This window comes from Dasypus novemcinctus, chromosome 31 (assembly GCF_030445035.2).
Source record: "Dasypus novemcinctus isolate mDasNov1 chromosome 31, mDasNov1.1.hap2, whole genome shotgun sequence".
Lineage (NCBI taxonomy): Eukaryota > Metazoa > Chordata > Mammalia > Cingulata > Dasypodidae > Dasypus > Dasypus novemcinctus.
The window spans coordinates 31432455-31457868 of record NC_080703.1 but is presented as its reverse complement, the minus strand read 5'-3'; the positions used below and the strand labels follow the sequence as shown (position 1 = coordinate 31457868).

At 39.0% G+C, this 25414-nt stretch overlaps 1 protein-coding gene across 1 annotated transcript in view; it reads left to right on the top strand.

Annotated features, from left to right (window-relative positions):
• LOC101441286 (SH2B adapter protein 1-like) overlaps positions 1 to 24588 on the top strand; it is a 55489-nt gene extending 30901 nt beyond the window's left edge. Inside the window, 1 exon segment of the mRNA XM_071212845.1 lies at positions 24477 to 24588. Coding sequence (XP_071068946.1) covers positions 24477 to 24588 — 112 coding nt within the window.
• Positions 24589 to 25414: the final 826 nt, after the last annotated feature.

Here is a 25414-nt window from a genome sequence, read left to right as displayed (position 1 = left end):
GCAAGTGCCTAATTTTGGAGAGAAAATATTTTTAAAAATTTTCCCTACAGCTTCTTTCTGCAAGAATTTTGATAAATGCAACTGCATTCTGAGGATATATTACTACCAAACAAGTTTAATGACCTCAATTACCTGGCAATTGAAATGTTTTGTGAAATCACTCTGTTGGTTGAAATAGAAGAAGTCATGATGGAAATTGCTATAAACAACTTTCCTTAAAATACAAATACATGTCTTAATGATTTGTAAATAGCCATGCATCCTGGTTTTAGCATTAATATCTGTTACCTAGAAGTATGAGTTCAAAAATAGTTCCTCTTCCACCTGAGAATTTTCAAAGTCCCTTCTCTTTTCCTTCAGTTTGATAACAAAATTTCATAGAATGTTGGGTAGAAGGTTATCCAGTGAATTTTTGAGAGGTAGTATTTATAACTGCACATTTTTCCCTTAGTTTATATTACATAGAAAGTAGAATGTTTTTGGTAAATTAAAGGAAATGGTAATATCCAAGTCAGTTTCCAATATTGACACTTTCTCCCCCTGCCCCCATATTCATGTGCCCTCTACTTCTTCATTAATTTTTTTCTATCTTCCGTTGGCCCCTTAGGACCTGTTTACAAGCAAACACATTCTTCTTGGGGTTCTACAATTAAGGGGGTCAAGGGGACTTCTGCCCCCCAAGTTGATTTTTGTTGTTTCTTTTTTAGTAAAAATGTCCTTGAAGTCTAACATACACAAAGAAAACTACATGATTCATAAGTGTATCACCTAACGAATTTTCACAAAAAGAATGCACATTAGCAACCTATCCAAAGATGAGGAAGCAGAAAACCAAGAGCCCTACGAAAGTCACCCCATGCCCCTGCCACTTACAAGCTCCCAAAAAGTAACCACTGTCCCAACTTGTAATTCTATGGATTTATTTTGCTTTTAAGTTTCTATATGTCCTCTTTTGTCTGGTTTATTTTGTTCTTTTTTTTTTGTATGTGAGATCCACTCATTTTATTATCCATAACACTAACTGGCTGGTTCTCATTGCCATCTAGTATTACATTGACTAAAACCATAATTGAATTATCCATTCTATTCTCAATAGACATTTAGGTCGCTTCTAGTTTTTTGGATTATTTCTTGTGGTTCCCAAATTACACTATTAAAAGTGTCCTGGGGCATGTTTTTGTGAACATGTATGAATTTCTGTTGGCTATGTATATAGGAGTTGAAATGCTCTATCATGAGGAATGCATGTGTCCAACTTTAGTGAAGCTACTGTATAGTTTTCTAAAATGGACAAATCAATTTACACCCATCCTAGTAAAAATAGATAATTCTTGCTCCACACAATTGTCAATGCTTGGTATTGCCAGTCTTTTCATTTTAGTCAATCTGCTGAGTGGTATTTCTTGATGAATATTAAGGTTGAGTATCTCTTCATGTACTTACAGGTTGTTTGTTATCTATCCTCTTTGTAAAGTAACTGTTTAAGTCTTTTACCTATCTTTTCTATTCAGCCGTTTGACTTTTTCTTAGTAATTTATAGGAATTCTTAATATATTCTGTATATAAATCCTATGTTGGATATTTACCATGTGAATATCTCCTACCATTCTGAGGATTGGTTTCTTGTTCTCTTGATGGTGTCTTTCAGTGAAGAGAAGGATTATGTTTTAATATTTTATTTATAACTCTTCCTTTGTGATTATATTTGTGTCTTGTTTAAGAAATATTTACTTCCCGTATCATCATAATGTTGTTTGTTTTTCCTAGAAGGTTTGTCGTTTTCCTTTTAACATTTAGATCCCCAATCTAGATGGAGTTGATTTTTGTGTTATAGAGTGTGAAATAGGGTTCAAGTATTACTATTATTTTTTATTTTTTTATTTTTTTACCTCTGGATACTCAGCTGACCCAATGATTGTTCCATTGGTCTATTTGTGACTCTTGTAGCTTGTACCACAATTTCTTAATGTAATTTAAAAATAAGTCCTGATAACTAGCTGTGTGAGTCCTCCAGTTTTTTGTTTGCTCTTTGACATTGGCTTGGCCATTTTTGGTTCTTTGCATTTTGATATATAAATTTGGATAGAAAATTTCAAGAACTACAAAAAAAAAAGTGCTAAGATTTTATTAAAGTTGATCAGAACCTATAGATTAACCTGGAGAGACATAATGTCTTTAAAATATTGAGTCCTTCAATCTAGATAATACGTATATTTCTTAAAATTTTCTCAATAATATTTTTTAATTTTTGGTATAGTATTCTTAAACAAGTTTTGTTAGATTTATTCCCAGGCATTTGATGTTTTTGAGCTATTTTAAATGATGTTTTAACAGCTTCATTTTTATTTCTTTTTCAGGTAAGTAAATACAATTGATTTTGTATATTAACATTTTATCTAACCACAGTGTTAAATTTGCACATTAATTCCAAGTTTATAGATTCATTTGGATTTTCTATGCAAGCAATGATGTATCCCTTAGAGCTTTATGTTTTTAATTTCTTTTCTTAGCCTTATTATACCAGCTAGAATCTCCTGATGAATAAAAGTGTTAATAACACAGTTGTCAAGTTCATTTTCAATTTCAGAGTAAATGCTAAAATATTACACTCTTAAGTATGATGGCTTGCATAGGACTTTTTAGATAGTAATTATAAGGTAAATTAAGTACCTCTTTATTATAAAAAACTAATTCTACAAAATTTTAATGTATATGACATTAGTTTTCATACTATCTTTAATTTTATTAACTTTTCCCATTGCCCTTTTTCTTTCTTTCATGTTTTGATCTGTGATCATTTTGCTTTAAGATAGTAAACATCTGCTGACAACACGTTCTTTCAGTTTTTGTTTATCTGTAAATTTCATTTTGATGGGCAATTTCATTTCTTACAGAATTAAAGATTGGCAGTTATTTTCCAACAATCTTTTAAAGATGTCATTACATTGTCTTTCAGTTCCCATCATTTCTGCTGAAAATTCAACTGAAGAATTTTTTATGGCTCTAGTTAAGCTTATGTGTCTTTTATTTCTGTGTACTTATAAAAAAAATTTTTTAATTGAAATATATCACTCATACATAAACAATAAATATGTAATAGTTGTGAACTTACAAAACAAACATGTAACATCAAACATTTATAACATCTCACCCTACCACCAATAACTTGCATTGCTTTTAAACCATTTTAACTAATGATTAAAGAGCATTGTCAAAATAATACTACTAAACAAAGTATTTTTCCCCTAACCAATCTGATTATTATCTTTATATCATTTACATATGAACAGACATAAACAATTAAGTGTATAGTAAAAGTTGTGAACTTACAAAGCAAACATGCATAACATCATACAGGGGTCCCATACATCAACCCTCCACCAATACCTTGCATTGTCATGAGACATTTGCTACAAACTATGAAAGAACACTGTCAAAATCTTAGTACTAATCATAGTTCTTATCTTACATTTGGTGTGTTTTTCCCCCAACCCACCCTGTTGTTATTTTTATAAATATATTTTTTATGACAGAAGTTGTAAACTTATAAAATAATCATGCACATGTGCAGAATTCCCAAACAACACCCCTCCATCAACACACCACAATGTGGTGTGTCATTTGCTACAGATAAAATAATATCATCTGATTATTGCCATGTCCATAGCATACATTTGGCTCACTTTTTCCATACTGCCTCAGTATCAACACAGTACATCTTCTGCATAAATGCAAGAATATTATATTATTACTACTAACCACAGTCCAGGTCATTCAAGTTGTATTTTTCCCATGCTTCTCCACAATCCCAACACCCTGCAGTAGTGATATACATTTGTTCTAGCTCACAAAGGACTCTCTTGCATCTGTACCATCAGCCACAATTCTCACTCACCTCTTCGTTTACTGTGCTATCCAGTTTCTAGAATATTCTCAACCATTCTGTCAATTGGCATTTACATAACTAGACTACCATTTTCAGTCACATCCCCATTTATAAACTAGCTGTTACTCACTGTGTGTTACCATCCATCTATACATTTCCACAATTTTATAGTAAAGCTAATTAAAACTTCTACATACATTAAACATCAGTAGTTCACTCAGTCCTTCTCTTATCTCCTTTAAGAATCCACCACCTACCACCAGGTCTTGAAGATATTTTCCAATAATTTCTTCTAGAAGTTTTATGGTTCTTGCTTTTATTTTTAATTTTTTGATCCATTTTGAGTTAATTTTTGGATAAGGTGTGAGATAGGGGTCCTCTTTCTTTCTTTCAGCTATGGATGTCCAATTCTTTCAGCACCATTTGTTGAATGAATTATTCTGCTCGAGCTGTGTGAGTTTGACAAGCTAGTCAAAAATTACTTGACCATACCTGTGAGGGTCTTTTTCTGAACCATAAATTTGGTTATTTTTGTCTATTGTGTCTGTCTTTAGCCCAGGGCCATGCTGTTTTTACTACTATAGGTAGGTATTATGATTTAAAGTCTGGAGATGAGGGTTCACTTTTTCTTTTTATGATGTTTCTGGCTATTCAGGACTTCTTACTCTTCCAAATAAACTTAATGATAGGATAGCGTTTTCAATTTTTTCTTTAATGCTGGTGGAATTTTTATCAGGATTGCATTAAATCTGTATATCAGCTTGAGTAGAATAGACTTTTTAAATTAATTAATTTTTTATTTATTTTCTCTCCCCTACCCCACCCCCACCCCACCCCCACCCTGGTTGTCTGTTCTCTGTGTCTATTTGTTGTGTCTTCTTTGTCTGCTTCTGTTGTCGTCAGCCACATGGAAATCTAGGCTTCTTTCCATTGTGTCATCTTGTTGTGTCAGCTCTCCGTGTGTGCGGCTCCATTCCTGGGCAGGCTGCACTTTCTTTAGCACTGGGCGGCTCTCCTTATGGGGTGCACTCCTTGCACATGGGGCTACCCTACACGGGGTCACCCCTGCATGACATGGCACTCCTTGTGTGCATCAGCACTGCACATGGGCCAGCTGCACACGGGTCAAGGAGGCCCGGGGTTTGAACTGCGGACCTCCCATGTGGTAGACGGACACCCTAACCACTGGGCCAAGTCCACCGCCAGAATTGACATCTTAATGATATTTAGTCTTCTAATCCATGAGCATGGAATGTTCTTCCAGTTATTTAGGGCTTTTTTAATTTAACATTGAGTTGCAGTTTTCTGAATGCAAGTCCTTTACATCATTGGTTAAGTTTATTCCTATTTGAGTTTTATTTGTCATGTTTTATTTTCACCACTCCTTTGACACTTTTAGTTACTTTTATTGATATAAGCTTCACTTCTAGACTCTCTTCCAGGCCTTTCTCTCCTGTCTTTTCTTGTCAGGCTCTAGCACACCCTTCAGTGTTTCCTGAAATTCTGGTCTCTTGCTTAGGAATTCTCTCAGTTTCTGTTTATCTGTGAGTATTCTAATATCACCCTCAATTTTGAAAGACAGTCTTGCTGGATATAAGATTCTTGGCTGGAAGTTTTTCTCCTGTAGTATCTTAAATATATCAGACCACTGTCTTCTTGCCTCCATGGTTTCTGGTGAGAAATCAGCACTTAATCTCATTGGATATCCCTTATATGTTATGCATTGCTTTACTCTTGCTGCTTTCAGAATTCTTTCTTTGTCTTTGGTCTTTGACATTCTGATGAGTATGTGTCTTGGAATTGGTCTATTTGTATTTTTTCAGATGGGAGTATGTTGTGCTTCTTGGACAGGGATATCTATGTCCTTCAATAGGGCTAGGAAATTTTCTGCCATTAGTTCTTTAAATATTCCTTCTGCCCTTTTTCCCTTCTCTTCTCCATCTAGAACACTCATGACACATATGTTTGCATGCCTTTTGCTGTCATTTAGTTCCCTGAGACCTTGTTCAATTTTTTCCATTCTTTTCTGCATCTCTCCTTTTGTATGCTCACTTTCAGGGGCCATTTCTTCAAGCTCACCAATCCTTTCTTCTGCCTCCTCAAATCTGCTATTATATGATTCCAATGTTTTTTTAATTTCATTGATTGCACCTTTCATTCCCATAAGATCTGCTATCTTTCTATGTATGCTTTCTAATTCTTCTTTGTGCTCATCCAATGACTTCTTAATATCCTTAATCTCTTTAGCCATCTCATTGAATTTATTAAGGAGATTTGTTAAAACATCTATGATGAGTTTTCTCAACTCCTTTATGTCATCTGGAGGCTTATCTTGTTCCTTTAACTGGGCCATAGCTTCCTGTTTCTTGGTGTGGATTGTAATTTTTTGTTGGTGTCTTCGCATCTGGCTTACTAGACTATTTATTCTGAGTGCAGTCTTTCTCTTTAGTTTAGGGCTTCTTGCTCTTTCTCCCTTGCTTGTTGTGCAGTAGGAGCCAAGCATGTAGTTGGTGCTGTAAGCTGTGGAGGCTCAAGCTGCCCTCATTGCACCAGGGACCAATGAAACTTTTTCCAAGTTTCTCCTTTGCCAGGGGTAGGGACAGAGTCACAGCTATGTGGAATAATCCATGTGCGGGCCTAGACTGTAGTTGCCCAGAGAAACTGATGAAGCTTCACATCCTTTTCTCCCCTGCCTGGGGTGGGGGTGGAGCTGCAAGTGTGGGCAGCAATCTATGCAGTGCAGGTCCAAGATAGACTGCAGTTGCCCTGGTAGACTTCTGATTTTCAGTCTATGCCAGCCAAATTTTCCTGTGGTTACTTGTACAGGCTGGTGAAGGACTCCTCAGCCTTCTCCCTGCCAGAGGCAGGACTGAAGCCTAGGCAGGCTGCAGGCTGATCTGCATGAAAGAAACTGGTTCCAGCTGACATTGAGAGTTTCAGTCAGCCCGGCTTCCACTCAGGCTGGGGCAGAGTCAGAATGGCAGCTACTGGCCTCTTTCTGACTTGGGCTGGTTCACACCCACCCTGTTCCCAGGGTTATCTCTTAACCAGCCAAGTCTCCCAATTTATACCCGAAATTGGCAGCCAACTGTTTCCTCCTCCCCTGTTTCTGGGAAAAGGAGCTTCCAATTCCTGTCACAGAGCAGCTCCTGGGGTGGCTCGTGCTGCCAGAGTAGGACAATCACCAGCCTCTGTGGCTTGGCTGGTAATTTCCCAGAGAGGCTGGCGCAGGTCCCCACAGCTTCCTCCTTGCTGGATGTGGCACTGGGACCTCGGCTAGACCTGCAATATGAGAAGAAGCCAGTCCCCACCGGCACTGGGATCCTCAGTCTGCCCTGCATTTCCCATGCTAGGCGCGGAGTTCAGATGGCGGCTCCCTGCCTCTTTCTGACCTGGACAGGCTCAAACCTTAGCTGTTCTCAGCATCATAATGTAGCCTGCTGAATTTCCTCATCATAGCTGAAATGGGTGCCCAACTATCTCTTCCTCCCCCATTTTGGGGAAGTGGAGCTTTCAATTCCAGTCGTGGAATCGCTCCCGAGGTGGCTTGTGCCTCCAGTGGAGGATTGGCACCAGCCTCCAGGGCGGAGAGCCTCTACTTACAAGTCTTCTCTGCAGATGGACAGTTTCCTCCTTCCACACCCCCAAGGACATTGCAGGATGCTCTTCTGGCCTCTTGGAGCCCCCAAACAGGTGCTTCAGCTAGCTCCAGAGAGATCTGAGTATTTGCTAACTGCCCTGTAGCAGGAGCTGACTCTAGAAACATCTTACTCCACCGCCATCTTGCTGGTTCTCCCTCTCCGTTTACTTTTAAGAGTTTCTCTATTTTTTTTCTTCATAGTTTAATTATTTGTTCTTATGCTCCCTTTTTGTATTTATTCTTGGAGTTTACTTTTTTAAAAAAATCTGCAGCATGTCTTTCATCAGTTTCGGAAAATATTTGAACTTTTTTCTAAGAATACAGTCACAGTTCCATAGCTCTCTCCTCCCCATGTAGTTCTCCAATTACATACATGTTGGACCTTTCCACAGTTTATCATCTATCTTTTATGCTCTTTCCTATATTTCCAATCCTTTTATTCTCCATAATTCAACACCATGCCTAGAGTCAGTGAATACTTGAGGGAGAAAGCATCTTGTAGAATGGTGAATTATCTCTCTGCAGTTTTCTTTCCTTTGGAAGCTTGACTCCTCAAGTCCTGGCTGCCTCACTAGCTATCTGAATGCCTTTGAACATATTTTTTCATGGTTTTGAATTTTATTCAATTTTTCTTATTGCTCTCAGTGAGGGTGTTGGATTGTTGGAACCTACTGCACCATAGCTAGAAGCACAAGTCCCATGTCCTTTCAACTCAAAAATTCAATTCAGCACACATTTATTGAGCTCTAAAATTCTACGAATCAATTCTAAGTACAAGAAGACTCCCTCTGGTATTATTCTCTATCCAGTTGCATAGTACTATATCATTCTCTTAGAAATGACAGAAGTCATGACAATTCTCTTTTTTGAATTAGGCTTTACTTTGATGTTTTTTAAATGAAAAGAGATGGAAGTAAAAAGAAACCAGCAAAACAGTAGCTAGTAAATAATCTTTTTTATCCACTATATTTCCCCACTCAAGACAAAGTATGCCACTAGGATTTGTCCACAAATCACAAGTAAGTTGGGAAGGAGCATTACAAGGTGATGACTTTAAAGTGAGGAGGTGTTCTAACCCTTTATTACCTTACTTGTGGTAGAAACGATGGGCAATATTCAATTATAACTCTTTTACCTCATTGGAAGCACCAAAGGAGAGTTTCCTTTCAATTCTTTCTTGGAAACATTGAATAGCTAGTGAGACCCATTTCCGATAAAGACGTTTTTGAGCTAATTTCTTTTACACATTACAAATTCTCTTTCCTATGGCATTAAGTATACTTAATTTCTGGGAGGTGACACACAAAACCTGGTGTAGCATAAGAAAAACATTGGCTGCTCTTTGTCCCCAGTTCTTTAGAATTTCCTGTGATATCAGTGTCCTTGGTCCCCAACAGCTCACCTGATAGAGCTAGAGGTTGAGTTCCACCTTGTGGGCCTTGAGTCCACCAGCCACGCCTACTGAAAGCTCAGGAGAGCTTCCATAATTGAGAAGATGTGCCTCTGAGCTGGAAGAGTGACATGCTCTTACTATGCCTTGAGAGGACATTGAGCTTACATTTAAGACTCTCACAGACCTTGTTCTATGTGTCTCTTTTGGCTTCTTATTTGTATCCTTTTACTATTAAAAAAACAACAACAACTATAATCATAAGTATAGTGTTCTTAATGAGTTCTATGAGGTCTTTCTAGTGAATTTTCATATCCAAGAGGGAAGTTGGAAACCCAAATTTTTAGCCAGTTAGTCAGAAGTGTGGGTGGGCTGAGACCCCAAATTTGTGATTGATACCTGCAAGACAATTTTGTAGAGGATTTCTCTTAACCTGTGGAGTCTGGCCTAAATCCAGGCAATTAGAATTGGATTGACTGAGTTACTGAAGTATTTGTAGCTGATGTCGAAGATTGTTGAAAGATGCAGATTTTGATTCCCTTTACACTTGATATAACTTGCTTGAGAGTTACAGGTAAAGTAATCCTGTCTTCTTCCTTAGTGAAAGAGGACAAATAACTTGTCAGCATTCATGATTTTTCTGACTAATGAAAAGGAATTTTGACTGGGGGTGGGGGTGGGGAGGAGCTCATTCAGCAATCAGCAATAAAACTGAAAGCCTGATACAGATTTAAAGAAAGGGTCTTTTATGATTGATTCCTGGTTTAAAGACATTGTTTTTAATTTTCCAATTCATTACAAAGTATCAGATCTAACAATGTTTTCTTATTTAGAAAGAAAATATCTCTCTTGTTTGGTCAAAAGGAAGAAAGCAGTTTTTTAAAAATCACAGTTTCAATTTTTACTAATATTATATAAATGAATTACGCTGAACTGAAAGTTTTGTGAACATTTTTAGGCAATTTTCATATAACTGATTTTAATTAAAATTGAGAAATGTCTTCTACTTGTGTCCTATTGTAATAAGCTCAGCCACCTGGGACAAAGCCATAGTTTCTGATTTCCTAGGAGAGAGTTATGTTTAATTGATATGTTTTGAATCTCAAGATGGCACTTTGTCATTTTAAAATGTATAGCTACCTTTTAACCAACAATAATAATTTAACTTAAATTGCAAGAGAAAAATATAAAATACATAAAATACTGTATTCATGTATCTATTTTACTTTTACTGTATTTTAATCACAGAATATTTCAAATGCAATGAAAAGTATAGAAAAGAAAGTGATAGGTATCCACGAGCTCTCCCTCCACCCCCAATTTTAAAATATTAATATTTTGTAACATGGCTTCAAGTGTCTATAGAGAAAATCTTACATCACAGAAAGGGATGCCTGTACAATAACATATGTTGAAGCATTCTTGTTAGCAGTGAAAACACAGAGGAGCTCATTTATCTATCCCTAGGGGAATTAATACTAAACAGTGGGAGAGTAGGAGAGATCAATTTTCCTAAATGTGAGAAAAGAGAGGAAATAAGGATATGATGGTATGGTGGAACTTTTCCTCTCTATTTCCATTTTCTATTTTTACCTAATTCACTTTATAAAAAGTAAATTATTAAAGCAATACAATATTTATTGCAGAATTTCTCAGAACTAGATAAAACAAAAGGAAAATAAGAAGAATCCCCTCTAATAAATGTTACTACCCAGAAAACTGTTACTATTTTGATGTATTTCATTCTACCTTTTCCTATAAATATATATTTAATTATATGTATATATTCTGCTAAATAAAATGCTTTGCTAATGCTTTGCTATATATATAAGTATATAGATTGATATGATGACTTTAACTCAAGCATAAGAAGGCAATACACAGACATATATTTGTTTTATTAAACTTCTGTTAATAACTGGGAGAATATAAAATAAGCAAAGGCTTGTCTAAACACAAGGGTCCAATAGCTGCATCATAATCCTTTACAATATACGTATATATAGATACAAGCTTACCAAACGAGGGGACACACCGATCAACCTGGCCCATGTCCAGCCAGAGTCTCAGTTGGATGCAATATAAATACATATTCATATATTTAGTTTGTGAATTACTGAAAGAACATGAAATAAGCAAAGGTCGTTTATAAACGGGTCCAACTGCCCTATCACCAAATAGAGGTGAGATAGAGGGTCACCAAACCAGGGGACACCCCAACCTACCTGGTCCACATCCAACCAGAGTCCCAATTGGATGCAATATATATATATATATGCATATTTTAATAAGTCTATACCAAGTATTAGAGTGAGAAACAAGAATAACATAATCAGTCAAAAGATTAATATTGATCAGAGGCACAAAATGACAGAAAAATAGAGCAGTCTGACATACAAACTCACCAACATCTAGTTCATGACTGGGAAGTCCCAAATCAGCAGCTGATATCAGAGCTTTGCTTGATAGCAATAACTGTGCAGAGCACCCTTTCCCAGGGTGGGACTTCAATTGGCCTGACCAGTGACTGTCCCTTTTATTGAGCTCATAATCAATGAACACTATACTATAGATGCCAAATTGGGAGTATTGGGTCAGTTCCCGAAAAAGTGGCCAGCCTCCTCAGGAAAGAACACAACGCTCCCCAGGCAGTACGTTCCAAGGTTTATGCATCAATTCCCGAGAAGGTGGCCAGCCTTCCTGGGGAGGCTACAATTATACTCCCTGGAATGTACCTTATCTGATCTTATTTGTTATAGAATGTTCCCCAATGTGCCCACTGCTCTAGTTCTCCTCATTCCTCTTGAAATATGAAAAATGCTGACCAGCAAGGCAATGGTGTGCTGATTAACAAAGCTTCCTGCGTGATTTTTCACTTTTAGGTTTGAACAATACTCACTAACTTTTTTCTCAATACAGTATATATCTGGTAAATGGATGGATATGGATAGTGGATGGATTGATGGATAGATAGATAAATAGGTAGATAGGCGGATAGATAGATAAATAGATGCATCAATCCATAGATAGATAATCCTATACAGACAATGCTAGGTCTATTTTTACACATCATTTTTCATCCACCTTTTTTCACTTAATATTATTCATGAATATTTGCCTTAACCATATTTGATTTTCTGATATAAAATCTTGATTTTAATGGTGGCATAACCATATCATATGGACATTTAACCATTCCCCTGTGATTGAATATTTATGTTTCAATTCTTCATAAAGAACTTTGCACATTAATCTTTCTGCTCACCCTTGAGTAATTCTGTAGTATAAATATTAAATGTGTAATGAGTTGGTTGAAGGTATGAACGGTTTAAGGTTCTTGAACTATGTAACTAGAAGGTTATAGTGGTAAACAATCTCATTATCTCTTCATGAGAATGCCCCTGTCACTCATCTTTGATAACAATGGGCATTTTCAATTGACTTTGACTATCTAATAGATGTGTACTTATATTCTTGCTTATTTGAATGGAAAAGTTAGGCATGTTCTTCCTATAAGACATCATGTCTAACATATTACAATGTTAAGAATATCTCTCTTCTGTATGGAAAAACAAGCTATCTACGTGTATATGGGGAGACTGGGGTGGGGGGGGGGGCGGGGCAATGTCACTTTTTTCCAAAAGAGAGGTGAGCAAATATCCATATAGAAACTCAAGAAGAACATTGTCACCTTGAATTTAGAGGGTTCTAAAAGACAGATTATTCTCTATAGAGAGTCACATTCCAGTTGACACTTTCTTTTCTCCATAACCTTGGAGAAAAACAAAACATTTTATTTTTAACTACATTCCGCAAGGAATAGAAAAATAGTTTTAAAATTACTGTGGCTTCCAAAGAAAATGTAATGAACTTTACTGTCTAGGTACCTGTTGCCAGAGGTGCTGGGAATACAACTGGTTTGTACAAAGCACATTGCACAAATACAATACCCTAGTTGTTCATAGATGTTTATGGTCGGAAAGAGTGGGAGTTTAATGAAATTACATAACTATCCCAGAGTCTCTGGTACAATTTGTGAATATTGCTCAGCTTTTCCCAAATCTTGAAGTTACTATTTCTACAAAAAAATGCAAGCACAATAAAAAAAAATCACTCGTACCACCATCATAGGTCAGAGACCCTTGGGTGAGACATAGAGAGTGTTTAGGGGTAAAAGTGACAAGGAGAGGCACAATTGCCCAAATTATCTCGCAGATTCAAGGATGCTCATCGCCAGTTAAAATAGGCACGCATACAGAGAATGTCCCAAGCAAGGAGAAACTCCTTAAAGGAACTCACCCCTTGTAAGTTACCCCTTCGTAATATTTTATTGTGTATCTGTACCTGTCCATATTTTATTCTTTACTCAAATAATTCTATACATGCACATATACACAAACCTGTAGTCAAAGATCTATTTGATGATTAGTAACATTAAAACAGTGGAATCACATGGGATCATATTATGCACACTTCCCTGTTTCATGCTTTTCCCATGAAACGATAAATCGTAACAATTCCTCCAGTCATCTGATACAGCTCTACATGGTTTCATCAGAGATGACATAATCATATATGGTATGGCTATGCCATGGTTATTCAGCCATTCCCCTAATTGGTGGCCATACCTCAATCCAAATTTTGCCTGGCATGTATATCCTTACCTATTCATGCTTACATTTCTATGAGATAGATTCAAAGGATATAAATAGTTTACATTTTTGTAGCTATTAGCAAATTGCTTTCAAATAAAGTAAGAACTAATATTTCGATGAGCAGTATTTTCTTTCCATATACATGGAAGCCCGTATGTATGTATGTTCATCTATACCTATGCATATTTTACATTTAAATGATCATTTCTGTATGGTGCAGATTTTTAACATTTTAATCTTGTTATAAAAGTCTCTGTTAATAGAAAACTCTAATGAAGGACATCTGAGATACTTCTTACCTCATCCCTTGTCCCTATCCTTGAAGAAGCTGGCAAAACCCTCACAATTGGACTATGGTGCTGGAGTTTGTGCTTTTTGTGGAAGAAATGAGGGGGTTTAATGTCCCTTTTTTTGGCAAAAACACCTCTTTTCTTTTTAGATGTTTCTATTGCTTAGGGAGATCCCTTGGGGTTACTCAGGACCCTCCGATGGGGTTGAGGTACAGCACCATGTTGATTACAAACTCAACCCAGTTCAGAGTGGGGTCTTAGGGAGAAAAGATCAGGGGAACTGCTAGGGTGCCTTCTAAAAAGAGAAAAGGAGTGCGTGGGGGTAGCTCCTCAGGGTAAGCAGACCAAGGATGGATTTGTTTCAAAGCCCCATCCAGGAATAAATAGCCTGGGCTTACCTGAAGTGTCCCTTTCTACTCATCTCCTTGAGAAGTGTGGCAGCGGCAGTAGCTGGCTGACCAAGGACTCCAGTGTTTGGTCATAGCCTCTGCACACTGTCTTACAGAAGTAGCATTACCAGTCTTTATAGAGCTTAAGTTGGAGAACCCCACCTGATGACACTGTGAGAGACGTTTGAACTAGGTGGGTGCCATTTGACCACCCAAGCAAGGTTACAGTCCCAGAGGGCACAGGGTATTTTCCCAAAGCTGCTGTACCACAGTCTGTTTTAGTCTAGTATCAAGATCCTTTTCTTTTCCTCTAGGAATATTAACTTTACAAGGTCCTCTGTATATTAAAAATGATAAAGGGGGGGTGTCTGATAATGAAAGAAGTGCTCAGTAAATCAGATGTTTAGTTCAATGTCTGGTTTGCAGCCCAATTGATGTGCATTCTTGGACCGTGTTTGCTACTAACTGCCTGCAAAAATGTGGGGCCTCGATTTCCTCAAAGGCAAAATGATGAAGATGGACGTGATGGTTTCTAAAATCCCCAAACCTTCTGTTTTACTTCTGAATCAGATAAATATTCTATTGTTCAATATGATGAACTCATTGTCACGTAGATATGACAAACCTGTGACCTATAATAAGCACCAACTATCACTCCTGTGTGTTTTCCTTTTTGGCTCGTCTCTGTTATTTTAAGAAAATTGGAGGTCAATGTAGCATTCAAAAATCAGATTTTATATAATGATTGGATTTTCTTTCAAAATCAAAGGCTCTGTTCATACTAGGCCCCCATTCCTGCTTGGCTGGCAGACAGAGGTCTCCCCTTCAGGCAGACCAGACCCCCTCCACCGCTGGTACTCTGCAAATGGTGGTGCTGAGGGCTTAGTGCTATTTAGCATCTTCTGTGTCCTGTTGTTTTACTAATGCCATGTCTGCTTCACTCATTTCTGTTAAATGTAGAAACAAGGGTTTCTGCTCTCCTTGATAGCACTTAGTGCTGGTTCTGAAAACTAGAATAACCCAAAAGGATTTTGTGTCCATGTGGACCATATAATGACTAAACAAAGTTAAGCATAATCAGATTATCTAGATGTGATTGGATTAGGGAACAGCTGAGGGTAGAAACTGAGCAAAGACAAGAGGGGATAGAAAGGTTTTTCTTCAGCGAAAGACCTCAGTTTTGGATCACTTTTTATCTTCCTTTCATACTGTCTTTGACTTAGGTAGAAAGTTTAACTCTATGTAGCACTAGATTGTTCATCTTCTGTTTTGCTGCTTTGTTTCTTCACTGTTAGTTTCCTTAGAACTACTGGGTGGGTGTAAGAGAAAAGATGGAAGAAAGCAAGAGAAAAAGGAAGAAGTGCAGTCACCCCTCTGGCTGAAGTGTGGTTTGCTGGCCTGGCGGGGGAGCAGCCGCGGCAGGCCAAGCCGCTGCCCCCATAATAGGGTGGCTGGTCGGACTCACCGCCACCCCTGAAGGAAGGTCGGCATGGGCGCAGAGTGCCCTCGGGTCTCCCCTTCTCGGTAGCCATGCTTCCGCGGCCGCCCCTCCTCCCGGATGGCGCCACACGATGCCTGTGGGGCGGCACCCTTCTTCTTCTTTCTCCCTGCGCAGGCGCAGGGCGGAAAATTCCAGTCTGCCCTTTTCCCCTCCCCCGACAGCAGCAACAGCCAGGCGTGGGCGGGAAACTCAAGTCTGCCCTCCACCCCAGCAACAGCAGCCACCAATCCCTAAACCCTGCCCCTTCCCCCAGCAACAGCGACAGCCAATCCCTAACCACCACCCCTCCCCTGTCCAGCACCGCCCACTGACCTTTCGCCGGCAACCAATCAAAACAGGGCATGGCTTCGACCAATCAGCCTCCCCCAGCCCCTATAAAACTGTTGCCTCTCCCTCAATAAAGTGGACTTGCGTGTTTACCTCGTCTCCGCGGTAGTTCTTCTGCCTTGCGCCCTCCAGTCCTGAGAGCCCCCGACAAGGGCCGGGCCTCCCTTGTCCCCAGTTCGTCGCCTGCTTCTCCGGGCGACCTCTTCATCGCCGGCTTCGCCGGGCGACCCCGTCAGCCGAACCGCGCAACCCCTTGTGAGACCGATCCCTATTCTGCTGCCGGACCAACCCCTCGTCCCAAGCGGGACCGACCCCTCGTCCCAAGCGGGACCGACCCCTTGTCCAGAGCTGGACCGACCCCTCGTCCACAGCCAGACCCCACCTCTGCTGACCGAGCAAGCCGCTGCAAAGAAGAATGAAAAAGCAGTGATGGGCCACCGATTGCAGAGATGAATCAATGGGCTTGTATTTCATCAGTGGCTCTTCAAGACTATTTACCAAAAAAGAAGATAAGATTGCCCCCTTTCTGTGCCAGTTACCAAGGGCTCCCCAGGGTTTTGTTTTCCTGGTAACGAAAGATATTCTTCATTTCTGTTCTCACCTTTTGTAACAAGACAGTGCATTGACCTGAGGACTTGATTTTTAAATATATTTGTCAATCTCTAGGAATATTCAAGTGAGAAACTTCATCTGTAATTAGGAGGTTACCAAATCACAGTCTGTATTTAGTCCATTGTTACACAAGTAGCTTCCCTCACTTCAGTCCTGTCTTTACATGTGTTTATTTCCTGTTCTAAAATGCAAGTACATCAAATTTCCAGTTAAAAATGTCTCTAGAATTCCAAGAAATACAAGCTAGGATTGCTGAAGAGAGCTAGTTTATCAGAAAAATTTAAGCTAAAAAAAAAAAAAAAAAGACTAAACCCAAGAGTACAAAACAAATTAAATGGAACTCCTATGAGAACTGCTATTTCACAGTATAATTTGTGATACTTATTTTATCCATTCTTTTTTAAATAACCCACCAAGAAGTGAAAGGAATGTTCCCAGAATAAAATTTATTAGTAACTCAACACTCAAGAGTGTTAACCATCAATATAAAATCTTCAGTCTGACTTGTTGCCAGGAAGATTCCTATAGAGAATTGTTTGAGAACAAATGTTTTCATGCACACATTTATGTCCATTCAGATGTAGGCAAGACCAAATTGCCTGCGTTGTATCTGAGACATAGCTCTCTATCTTCCCACTACTCTTTCTTCTCCTCTCCACCCAAGTCCCAGTATATTCTAACAAATGGCTGGTATGCAAACAAGTCTTTAGTATATAATTTTGAGCATGTGTTGCTGAGTTGAGTGTTGTGCCATAGTTTGATTTTGTTTTTATATTTGTTTCATGGTTTAAGAATTACAGACTGGCTGATCAGATTCCCTTGGTTTCTTTTTAAAGTACATTGTTTTCTTATTTTTTAAGTATGGAACATTTAAACGCATGAATTATTTTTAAAATAGGGAGACGAATAAGACAAATTCTATCTCTTACAGTTAATAAATATACAGCAGAGTGTGGTGAGACAAAGGGAAAATCTTGCGGGTCTGGGTTAAGGCTTTTTCACTGATGAATTGCATGAGCTTGTGTAGGAATCTTTACCCCTGCCTTACTGAAGTCTTTGATGGTGGCACTAATCTCAGGAATCCCCAGTGAGGGGGCACTTTCAATGGCTTATATTTAGCCATTCCTAATGTAAGAAGCCATTATCCCATGGTTTAGAGATCCAGTGTGAATTCTGCCTATTTACTAAGTGTTCCTCTTTTCCTGGAAGTAGGGAAATAGTCTTAGGTTATGCTCATGGTCTGCCTGGACCCACTGTTAGATCTTGAGATTTTCATAAGCCTCTACTCTGACCTGTGAACCACATGGGTATTTAGGCTCTCCAGAGCTTATCATAAATTCAGAACCAATTTCTAATAACCCCCAAAAGGCCAACCTATGTCCTTTTAGAGCATAATTACCCTGGCAAGTGGGTACAGGGTCCTCTTGGAAAAGTTTAGTGAAAGGGTCATGATATACATGATTTGTCAGCTTGCAGGATTCTTTCTTCAAGCAGGCAGGACTCATCTCCAGTCCAGACTGGTTTAGGTCTGGAAACTAGTAAGAGAACAGAACCAACCCCCGCCCCCCCTCCTTGATAACTAGAATTAGATTTGTGCTTAGGCAGCCAATATTTCCGTCTATATGTGTCCAACAGTACCTTCATGGACTATCAGTGTGTTTCAATTTTATGGCTCCTGTGATCAATTAGCTATATCTGACCTGTGAGCAAGAGAGATAAGAAACTTCTTTAGAGGTACCAAGGAAGACCTGTCCATGGGTGTGTACCTTTTAATGTCTCTTTTTTCCTACATTTGCTTTCTAGGGCCATAACGAGCCAGATGACTCCACAGCTTTATAAACCTTTTCGTTCTCTTAGTGACTAGATATCACAGGTGCATGATCTCCCAAAGCCATGTTCTCACCTGCACTGGTGATAAATAGACTGTGATTCTATTGCATGCTATGGACCACCTAGTTTTCATTTTCTCCAGCAATAGGAATCTCTGTGTTCCTCAAATATATGAGCAACACCATACTAGAATTCCATTTTGAAGTCCTAGCCTCTGACCCCTCTCCTAAGTATCAACTTACAGTATTAGTCAAGGTCCCTTTAGCAAGCAGATGGCGTAGTCAAATGAGATCACTTGAGGAGGTTAATAATTTAAAAGAACGTAGGCAGTATGTAGCTAAGAGGGGCCAGTTGTTGCCTGGTTTGGTAGCACTGGGGTGATATCACTGGATTTCAAATATTTGGTATACAGAATTTCAAACCACCTCCCTTTTACCAGAGGCTGGCTCACCTCTGCTTTCCACATTTCCTGGAGCCTTAAATGCTGATTCTCTTGGGATTTCTATAGAACAAATGTATTCTTTTCTCATCTGGTTCTTCTAGGGTAGGCACTTAGGCAAAGCCGTCTTGATTTTGCTACAGAGATTACCACTCCTTCACTATCTGTCCATGTCTAAACTCCAGAACATTCTCAGCTGATGTTGGTTCCTCTCAATTCTCTGTTTTGGTTGTATAGCAACAACCTTTTAAGTCCACTTACTATCATTTTGCCCAGGATTTTAGAAGGAGAAAAGATTTTTTCTGTGGTTCATTGGCCATTCTGAATATGGGCTTAAAAGAAGGAAAGAATATGGGCTTTTGTTTTGTTTTAGAAAGTTAGCCTCCATTGTATAAAAAGATTTTTACTATTTAGATTTCAACTCTGTAAAGTCTGGTGACTTTGGAGCCTTAAATATTTAGTAATAGATCTGGAAAAATTGGACTCTATTCTTGAACTCATAATGTTCTCATGTAAAGTGTATGGCTGCTCTTGGAGCAACAGATCAAGTTCAGCGTGACAATGTCTATTTGACATGAGATGGAGGTGATGTTCTAACCTCACTATTGGAAAATCCAAGTAAAGCTTTGTTTGTATGTATGAGCACATGCTCACAAGCACTAGGTTACATTTACATTATGTTGCTAATGATTGAATGAATCCAGAAGTGCCCAGTGTGTCACATAGTAGGAACTTTCGATGCAGTAAAGATGATTTTTGTTTCCTCTATTCATTCCCTTAATCTGTAGTGATAGGATGATTATTTTGTCTTTATTTATTTATTTTTTAATGTTACATTAAAAAAATATGAGGTCCCCATGTACCTCCCCACCCTCCTCACCCCACTCCTCCCATAACTACCTCCTCCAACGTCATGGGACATTTATTACATTTGGTGAATACATTGCTGAGCACTGCAGCACCACATGGTCAATGGTTCATGTTATAGTTTACACTCTCCCCCAGTCCACCCAGTGGGCCATGGGAGGACATACAATGTCCAATAACTGTCCCTGCAGTAAGTTAGGTTGATTTTGATTACCAACTGTAGCCATTAGAATACGGAAGTAGTTACATAATCTGGATTATAAGGGTGAAATTCTCACAGTGTTGTAGAGCATTTATTAGAAATGAATTTTGAGAAAACTCTAGTGAAGGTCATCAACTTATCAATCAGTCAATACAAAACCAAAAACCAACATCCAAAATAGCACACATATTTGAGTTAATCCTCCAGTCTTTTAATGCCTATTATACCTCAAAGATTTCTGGTAATTGTTCTATTAGTTTCAACAGAGAAGCTAACAAAAAAAATGGAGCTATGTATTCTCTTAGACAGTGATGAATAAACCATAAAATATTGGAAAATACAGTGTAGTAAATAGATTGGATTATAAACTCTAAAGCCTGGTTGTATATGGAACATGGTCACTTTTCAGCTGTAGTAAAAGTATTAAGATATCACAGCACTGAGAAATTATAACACCCAGAATTATCTATATGTGCAAGCCTATTCCACTTGGTATAGTGGAAAAAACAAGGTAAAATGTCCTTGTTTTGGTTTTTACTGATAAAGTAGCTTTCGAAATAAACTGGTTTTCTGTGCAAGACTTCTTCAAATGTTTGGATTTTTAAAAAACACAGCATTTATATAACCCAGCTTCATTGTTTTACATATGAGGAAAGGGAGACCTAGAAATGCTTCATAATGTGAGTAACCCAAAATTACATGATGAACTTACTACAGAACCTATTTATTTACCTACTTATTTACTTATGTATTTACTGGCTTACTAATTACTTCTTTATTCATTCAACAAGCATGAATTGAAGTCTTAGTATATGGAAGCAATTAAGCTACACTGGGTACCATATATATTCCTTATTTCCAAGGAGCTCAATATTTAATGTAAGACAGACATATAAATACATGATTACTTATGATGAGGTATGCTTGATGATTGTTAGCTAGATTCCATGTATACATGCCACAAGGGAAAGAAAAATTTCATCTTGTTCAACATTTATAGCCCCAGTGCTTGCCACAGAGAAGGCACATGAAAATTGTTGGTTGAATATTAAAGACAGAAAAAGGTATTATGAAAATATAGATGTAGAGCATCTAAGGCAGCCTGCCTCTGGGAGGGTGATGGAAGGTTTCTAAGGGAGTGTCGACTAAGATTTATTCAAACGACAATATACATGGAGGATATTCTAGTCTTGGAAGACTTCAGAAGCAAAGGGATTATACACATTTCAGAAATGGTAGTGTATAAAGATGAAGCCAAGTGATAGGAGCTGGAGAAGAGAAAGAGATCAGATAATAGATGTTATGGTTGGAATTTTAAGGAGCATATAATCATAAGTAGTTGGAAAATATATTAGTCAGCTTTTGTTATATTGTACTATATAACAAGCAACCTCAAAACCTCAAAATGTTGTACAACAGTTTTTTTTCTTAATTACTTTACGTATTGGTGACTTCAGATCATCTACAGTGGCTCTTGTTCTGGCTGTGCATTTCAAACTACTCCACAGTCAAGAACCCAGACTCAAGGAGCAGCCCCTCTCTGGCTTTTGTCCTTCTCATGATAGAAGGCAGAGAAAGAAATGTACAATTAAATGTAAAGCTTCTTCTTGGACATGACCAAGTCTACCAGCAGTGGGGAGGGGAAGCATACACTTCTTATGGGGCATGACAGGGGCATGCTGTAAAATCTTCTTAATGGAGAGAGACAAAGAGGGTTTCCAGTAGGCAAATGGCTGCCACTTTAACAGTTACATGGAAATAGATTTAGAGGAAATAAAGATTTATTTGGAACTTACTTCAATATATGTGCCATATAAGACTTGAAGTGGGCAAAGATTAAATAATGATCTTATCATTATAAATAATATAAAAATTATAAATAATGATAAGTTCTTTCATTAATAAATGTTAATTAATGAAAGTGTGATATTCAGTGGTGTTATGAAACAAGTGGCAATTGATAGGGCAATGTGGGAAGGGGGACCTGTGTCTAGTTAAGTCCTCAGTTCAGAAGTAACTCCTTTTGCCAAAAGGAATTTATTTTTTTCTTTCCAGCTCCTTAGCAGGGCAGTGTTAGGGCAGAATCTGCCCCAGAAGGCAGAGAAAGAAATGTACAATTAAATGTAAAGCTTCTTCTTGGACATGACCAAGTCTACCAGCAGTGGGGAGGGGAAGCATCCACTTCTTATGGAGGCATGACAAGGGCATGCTGTAAAATCTTCTTAATGAAGAGAGACAAAGAGGGTTTCCAATAGGCAAATGGCTGCCACTTTAGCAGTGCAGAGTCCTCTCACTCAGATTAAAGAAACCGAACGTACTTAGGCATGATGCATCTCTTGGGTTAGAGTGAAAGAGACCTTGCTGGGGTCATTATCAGAGCAGGCTGCAAACATGTTGGAAAGACAATCCATTCTGTAGGGAAAGAACCCAAGCTCATCGGTCATGTGGTGACTGTTCTCTCATTAAATAATCCTTTTTTCTCTAATGTAGATTGTTACATGCCTGGCATGCTTCATGAAGTAGTCACTGAAAAAATATGAATATGGAAAGAATGGTGGAGTTATCCTGAATATGTGTACACCCTTAAGAGTATATAAACTGTTAGAGAAAAATGGCTCTCAGTGGGACATGGAGACTGACATGATTGCAGGCAGGAAGTTTATTGGGAAGCTCTCCCAATGGAGGGGGTCTGAAGATTAGACTTTAACCCCCATGCTGACATGGCAGGGATCTGAAAAGAGACTTCAGCCTGCCCCAGGGAGAGGCGGTCATGAATTTATACATTACATCTATAGGCAGGAACATGCTTAGTCAATGGAAGAGGGTTGGGGCTTGGGAGAGATCTGAGGGCCAATAGGGATGGCTGGGGGTGGGTGGGCTAGGGGTAGTGAATTCTAGGGATATGGGAGGGGTTGGTGGTGTCATGTGGCTCCTTTGTCTATTTATGTGAAAAAATGAACTGTATCTGAACACGTAGGCTCTGAATGGGGGGCTGCTCTGTGTCACAGGAATGCAAGTCACTGTTAACAATTGTAAACCTTGTAATCAGTAGATCATTATAAACCTTGTAAGGGAGAAACCTCTAACACAGACCATGACATGTATGTTCATTAAGATCCTGGGTATTGGAGCCAGAGACCTGGCTTTACCCTATATTAGCTGTGCAATGCTGGGTAAACTATTCAAACCATTCAAATCCTCATTTTCTCCATCCGTGAATTGGGCATAATAACAGCATCTTCACTAACCTCCATTGGTACAGTCATTAGAAGGAACAGATGTGATGTGCATGTGCAATCTGGACAGAATGGAAAATAATAATTCATTGATATCTATTACCTAGTACAAGCACTATGACTGCTACTAATCCACTGACTATCAGTGCTGCCTCTAATAGCAATCGTAATAATAGAGGGCTTTGAACTAGTTACTATTCCCTTGTATTAGAGCAGGTTGCAAACATGTTTCACTAGAGGTGAAACTCATACATGAAAAATGATGGAGTGGCAACAGCCCAAGACTAGAGTCTTTATTCACGTTGCCTGGCTTCAAACTTGGCTCTGCCACTTACTTGTTGCATGACCTTCAGCACACTTTCTTAACCTGTCTGTGGTCAAGAAACTAAGAATATGGTTGTTTTGAAAAACCAATATTTAAGTGTTCTAATATAGGCCATTTTTATGGTTCTTAGTCCAGAGCACCATATTTGTTTGAGTTCATTTTGTATATATCATCAACCATGGACTACCAAGTGTGTTCAGGAATAGAATCATTGAAACTTACACTTTTTTCAATATCTTAATATTAATTCAACATTTTGGTAACTCATCTTGTGTACTTGCTGTTGCCACGGGTTGTCAGGGTGCTCGTCACTAGGGACCGGTCATCGCAAGCCTGGTCTGGGCTGAGCAGCAGAGCCCGTATGCCTGCCGCCTCAGCACAGCGGCAGGGGTAAGCAGGCAGAGTTTTAGTCACACAGACACACAGTCACACAGACACTCTGGCAGCCAGGGCGGTGCGAAACGAGACTCTGGAGACAGCTTAATGGGCAAAAGCACGTCCGTTTATTGTAAAGGGGGAGGTGATTTTATACTCTCTTTTTGAAGGATCGTGTAAGAGGTTGATTGGATGATACTGAGTGAGATGAGATGCACGTCAGAGCTCTAGTGCTGGTTGCCGTGCCCTTATTGGGTCTGTGCTCACTCGGTTTCAGTTGCCTATTCCTGGAAATGGGCTGGCTTCCAGTATATGCTGAGTCATTGCCCCAGGCGCTCTTTTGTTACTTTTGCACCATTTATTTTCGCGCAGTTTGGTTGAGACTTTCGTACTCTTTGTTCTTTCACGCCGTTTGGTTGCCCCAGGCACCATTTTGATAGCTCTAGGTGCCATCTTCCGTTACGGACTTTCCAGTGGGGGGAATTCCCACAATTCCTCCCTTTTGTTTTTAGGCAACTCGAGGAGACTTATGTCAAGGTGACCATGCCTGTCTTAAGTTGTCCTCCTCTGAGGATCTTACCCGTCATTGGCTACCAGCCAAGCTCACCGACCATCAGACCTTAGTTGGGGGCTACCAAGCTTTGAGTGGTGGACATATGCATCTTTGATTGACTGTATGTTCACTTTAGGCAGGGCCAGTTTTGGGCATGTCTATAAGGGGGTGTCATATTGGGGATCTGCTTGTGGGAACTGTTGATAAGGGGCTAGCTGTAATTGAAAAAAAGTTAGTTTGGAGATGTCTTGTAGCTTCTTCTGGAAAAAATTGATAAGACAGGGCGCTATAAGGAGAAGAAATATGATTAATATGAGGGGGCTGAGTATGGGGGCAATCCATGTCATAAGCGGGGAGGTGAACCAGTTTAGGACTGAACTCTGGCTCCGTTGATGTCTGGTTAATTCTTCCCGCAACTTGTGTAATTTTTCAATATTTTGTTCTATAATTCCCGATTCATTGACATAGTAACAGCATTCTTCTTGGAGGAAAAGGCAGGTTCCCCCTTTTTCAGCTGTAAGTAAATCTAAAGCTCTTTGATTTTGAAGGGTTACTTGGGCAAGAGAGGTTAATTGCCATTGCAGGGAGTTGAGAGACTCTGGGGTGGTCTCTACCGCTAATTGTAATTGGTGTTCGAAGTTTTGGGAGGTGATTATGTTGTGACCTAAAGCACCACCAGCAGTGGCAGCTGCAGCTGCCACTGTAAGACTGGCTCCTACTAAAATGGGGAGGAAGGTGGCTCTTTTTACAGGATGGGAGGAAAACAACCAGGCAAGCTCTGGTTCCCCATAGAGGGCGAGTTGTAGGGTAATTGCAACTAGGATGCACGGTCCTGTGAGACTAGAATTAGGGCAGGTTGTTAAGGTGTGACTGCACCAAAAGTGATGCCCTGAGGGT